General features: G+C 40.9%; 1 protein-coding gene across 2 annotated transcripts in view; it reads left to right on the top strand.

The window, feature by feature from the left end:
* The window catches only part of rufy3 (RUN and FYVE domain containing 3), a gene marked incomplete at its 3' end in the record, with an annotated part of 33,027 nt that extends 30,148 nt beyond the window's left edge, over positions 1–2,879 (top strand). For both annotated transcript variants that reach the window (XM_037680801.1, XM_037680802.1), the window contains 4 exon segments: positions 2,389–2,479; positions 2,544–2,629; positions 2,699–2,726; positions 2,802–2,879. In XM_037680801.1, coding sequence (XP_037536729.1) covers positions 2,389–2,479; positions 2,544–2,629; positions 2,699–2,726; positions 2,802–2,879 — 283 coding nt within the window.
* Between the last annotated feature and the right edge of the window lie 2,656 nt (positions 2,880–5,535).

Here is a 5,535-nt window from a genome sequence, read left to right as displayed (position 1 = left end):
CGCTTCATATACACGCTTCATATACACGCTTCATACACACGCGCTTCATATACACGCGCTTCATATACACGCGCTTCATATACACGCGCTTCATATACACACGCTTCATATACACGCGCTTCATATACACACGCTTCATATACACGCGCTTCATATACACGCTTCATATACACGCTTCATACACACGCGCTTCATATACACGCGCTTCATATACACGCGCTTCATATACACACGCTTCATATACACGCGCTTCATATACACACGCTTCATATACACGCTTCATATACACACGCTTCATATACACACGCTTCATATACACGTGACATTAATAAGTGGAAAACATGCGACACCTTTCACATCTTCCATCAAAAACCTAAAGGAAATAAAACACCGGTTAAAGCTAAAAGTAGCAAAAGGTTAGCTATAAGCCGAAGTAAATTCAGTTCAGTTTATTTTTTTATTATTTTTTTTTTTATTTAGATCAGATGTTTCTAATGTTAGTGATATTACGCAGGTGGAAGAAGGAGGTTCTAGTAACGTTTTTAATGTGGGGGATAAAAGACATGTCCTGATCAAAAATAACACCAAGATTTTTAACATTAGAGCTGGAGGACAGATTAATGCATCTAAGGAGGGAGAAAGACTGAAACATTCATTCCTAAGGTGCTCAGGTCCAAAAACCAAAACCTCAGTCTTGTCTGTTCAACAGGAGAAAATTAAGGGTCATCCAGGTTTTTATGTCTTTAAGACATGCTTGTAGTCTAAGTAGCTGATTGGATTCATTGGGTTTAATGGACAAATATAATTGTGTGTCATCAGCATAACAATGAACATTTATCTCATGCTGTTTAATAATTTTACCTAATGGAAGCATATATAAAGTAAAGAGTATTGGTCCAAGCACTGAGCCCTGAGGAACTCCATGACTAACTTTGGTGTATGAAGAAGATTCATTATTTACATTTACAAACTGGAATCTATCAGATAGATATGATTTAAACCATTTTAGAGCTGTTCCTGTAATCCCAACATCATATTCAAGCCTCTGTAGTAAAATATTGTGATCAACTGTATCAAATGCAGCACTGAGGTCTAACAGGACCAGTAGAGACACAAGTCCATTGTCTGAGGCCATGAGAAAATCATTAGTGACTTTTACTAGTGCTGTTTCTGTGCTATGATGAGCTCTAAACCCTGACTGAAACTCTTCAGATTATTTCTTTGTAGATGTTCACGCAACTGACCTGCAACTAGTTTCTCTAGAATTTTTTAGATGAAAGTTAGATTAGATATAGATCTATAGTTGGCCAGAATTTATGAATCAAGATCAGACTTCTTAAGTAAAGGTTTAATTACAGCAACCTTAAAGCTCTGTGGTACATAACCATCCATTAAAGACAAATTAAGTAGATCCAAAATGTGGACATTAATTATGGGAATACCTCTTTAAACAGTCTGGTTGGGATGGGATCTAGCAGGCATGTGGATGGTTTGGATGAGGTTATTATTTTTGACAGTTCAGAGCTGAACAGGACAAAAACTAAAAAGACTAAAATGTAAAAAGACTAGCTAGGGCAGGGCTATTAAACTGGCGACCCAGTGACCGCACCAGGCCCACAGGTGAGCTCTGTTCGGCCCACCAATGTGTTCATTTTTAAATAAAACTAGATTTTAAATAGTAAAACAAACAAACTTAATGACAATAACATCTGGATGTCCGACGCCTGAGCTCTCTCTCAGTAACTTTGACCCCACGAGCAATTTAGTTGAATATCCTTGAGCTAGGTTGTTTTGGCTGCTCCCTTCTTCAGGGGTCACCACAGAGAGGAGCATGCAGGAAAGTCTGGCAAGCTTTTGAGTTTCTGACACAACTGGAGCCGAACTGCCCAACCCAGATGTACTCGACTGCCACTGAACCACCAAGCTAAGAAAAACAATATGTAGCTAAAGGCCAGCTAGAAGCTAAACATAAGAAAAGGCTATGTAAAAGCTGAAGTTGCAGAATGCTACCTAAAACTATTAAAACAATACCTAAAAACTAAAGTAATAAAAGCTAAAAGTTTTATAGGTTAGCTAGAAGCTAAAGCAGCTGAATGGTAGCTAAAAGTAGCAAAAGAGTAGTTAAAAGCTAAGTTGCTGAAATCTAGCTGAAACAAGCAAAAGGACTGCTAAAACTAAAGTAGCAAAAGGCCAGCTAAAAGTATCAGATTAGGTGTAAGCTAAATGGAGAAAGTAAGCTGAAGTGTTGAGGATTTCTTTAAAATTTTTAGCTACAAACAGCCAAAAAGCATGATGAACAGAGTTTCGGCTCATTTGTTCAGCTGTCCATTTGTGGGTAAAAACGCTCAGTTTGTTGGACGTTTCCTGCTTCGCCGTTCTGCTCCTCAGGTCTCATCTGGAGCAGGAGCTGAGGAGGGAGCGCGAGCATCGGCCCGGCCCAGCTCGGAGGGACAGAAGACTCCTGGACACAAAGCCAAAGGTCGGTCTGGAACCGTCGGAACCCGCAGACATGGAACTGGACGTGATGGTTTGTTTCCCCACAGACTCCGACAGAGTCCGTGCCGGTAAGAAGAGACGGCGAGCCACCTCGGAGCGAACAGGAGGAGAAACGGCGCCTGAGCTCCAGTCTGTGAGTCCAACATGGAGGAGGTTTGTTTTTCAAGACGTGGAATAATGGGACTTTTGTCTCATGTCTCAGGTCCTTGTCTCTTCGTGAGGACGAGCAGGTAAGTAGCTGCGTTAGGTTTCATGCACCTGTCCTAAGACGGGCCGAGTCATGGAGCGTCGGCTTGTTTCCTCAGGAGGAGCCGAGCTCCGACGGGATACAGCCATCTGTGTGTCCCCTGTGTGAGGAGGACGAGTCCCTGCTGAGGACCAAGGTACAGAACCTGCTCGTTTCACTCTTTGACTGAGTCTTTTAAGGTGCATTCACACCAGCCCTGTTTAGTCCACTTTAATCGAACTCTAGTCCGTTTGTTTAGAAAGTCCGGTTCGTTTGGGGAGGTGTGAACGCACCATCAAACTGATGTGGACCAAAACAAGCCAACTCTGGTCCGCCTACATACCTGGGTCTCGGTCCGGTTGAAGTGAACTCTGGCGCGGTTCAAATGCAGTGTGAGCCGGTGACCGCTGCAAAAGCAGGAAGTGGAATACAGTGCAGGGCATTGTGGGTAAATACAACCAAAACAAACGTGCATTTCTCTTACCTCATACGAGCCGTCAGCCTCCTTGAGAAAAACAACATTCTCCGTGGTCTTCTGCCTCATTTTCTGATCACGCCGAGTCCATGGACAAACAGAAATCCATCAACTGGACTGAAAACTGGAGTAAAAGAAAAACTCCCTCATGAGGAAGAAACCTTTAGCAGAACCAGGCTCAGGACAAGAGGACCATCTGCTTGGACTGGCTGGGTTTGGTAGGAACAGATACACAATGGCAGGTCAAGAATCACATGTTAAGATAGAAATAGTATCAAATGAAAACTATTCAATTTTAACAATTCATTTAAGGACATGAGGTCAGTTTGTCCTCTAGTAGTCTAAAGGCTCTCATGTACTCAGGCGTACCTCAGGTCGTGGAGGTCCGCGCGTACCGGATTAGAGTGCATGTCCGTGCAAAGATACATTTTTACGACCGTGTACACGTACTCGGTGTCGCACAATAAACTGTCAGGCGACGTACTGTTTTGTTTGTGACACCAATGTATTAAATTCCTCTTCTTCATCCCTGGTCTGGTTTAAAGGCCTTTTGTTTGTTTTTTCCTAGAGGCAGTGATCTCCTCCTCCTCCTCCGTTGCCATGACTGAAACTGTGAGAAGTGAAGGAATTTGTTACGACATAATTAAACTCAGGTCCAGCGTGGCTGCGGGAGGGTCTGGAGATTTCCTGATGTGCTGGTCTGATGTGTGGGCTGCAGGACCAGCGCTCCCTGATTTTTATTTTTTAGATCTTTTTATTAACAACATATAAACACAGAACACCGTTGCAGCTGGGCTGCCAGCTGTTTTTTTTTTCAACCTGTCAATCAATCCAGTAGGCGTGTCAGCAAATGACCAATCGGTGACCTCAATTTGTCCCGAAGGTGAACGCCCCTTGTCTGCGGAGCTGCTCTGCAGCTGCTCGGGGTGGACACTCGAGTATGAAGTCTTACTCATCTGTGCCAGTGCACATAGTGTCCGTGTGGCTCACAGAACGCCCGACCCTGTGGGAGCCTTAAGATAAGTACCTGTGTGCTGACACCTGATACAATGTGAAAACCCGCGGCTTATATTCAGGTGTACCCTCTAGACCGGCCCTCACAGTATTTAAGGTCTTTAAGACCTACAGACTAGAGCCGACATTTCTAACCCGGGCCAGGCCGGAGTAATGTGCTGGATGGACGGGTCGGTGTCGGGAGTTTGATTGAGTCAGTGGACGCACGCAGCCAGCCGGTTGAAAGAGGTAAAAATGTAAAAATCCAGATGTCTCATTGCCAGCGACCCACCTGAAGCTTAACTGGACCCAGCTGCCGCGTCAGTGGACACGCGTGTCCGCCGACCATTAATAACTCTAATATTATAATAACTCTAATATTATAATGACTATAATATTATAATAACTCTAATATTATAATAACTCTAATATTATAATGACTCTAATATTATAATAACTCTAATATTATAATAACTCTAATATTATAATGACTCCAATATTATAATAACTCTAATATTATAATTACTATAATATTATAATAACTATAATATTATAACTAATATTATAATTACTATAATATTATAATAACTATATTATTATAATAATTATTATTATTTTATAATAACTCTAATATTATAATAACTAATTTTATAATAACTATATTATTATAATAACTATATTATTATAACTATTTTATAATAACTCTAATATTGTAATAACTAATATAATAATAACTGTATTATTATAATTATATTATAACTATTTTATAATAACTCTAATATTATAATGACTAATATTATAATATTAGTTATTATAATATTAGTCAGAGTCAGAGTCAGAGTTTCTTTATTGTCATTCGCACCTCATGTGGTACATGTGGTGGAGCGAAATTATGTACACAGGGTCCCAGTTACATCCAACAATAAAATGTATAAGAAAAACAGTAATAACATCTAAGATATGAACTAAGAAAAACATCAACTAAATATACACTAAGCACTCATAACATAAAACATTGAACATCAGCACAAACATGAACATGAGTCTGTGAGCAGATGTGCACGCATGAACACATCAACATTGAAACAGATCAGCAGCAACATGAAACAGATCAGCAGCAACATGAAACAGATCAGCAGCAACATGATATGGTTTTTCACAGTGATTATTCTGGTTAGAGATTCATGAGTCTAACAGCCTCAGGGTAGAAGCTGTTCCTCAGTCTAGTGGTTCTACACTTAATGCTCCTCAACCTCCTTCCTGAGGGGAGTGGGGCAAAAAGTGTGTGTGCTGGGTAGGTGGGGTCCTTCATGATGCAGGTGGCCCTCTTCCTGCATCTGGAGGT

This window comes from Nematolebias whitei, chromosome 8 (assembly GCF_014905685.2).
Source record: "Nematolebias whitei isolate Nwh7 chromosome 8, NemWhi1, whole genome shotgun sequence".
Lineage (NCBI taxonomy): Eukaryota > Metazoa > Chordata > Actinopteri > Cyprinodontiformes > Rivulidae > Nematolebias > Nematolebias whitei.
Note: the sequence above shows the minus strand (reverse complement) of the source record. Positions and strands in the feature narration are given on the sequence as shown.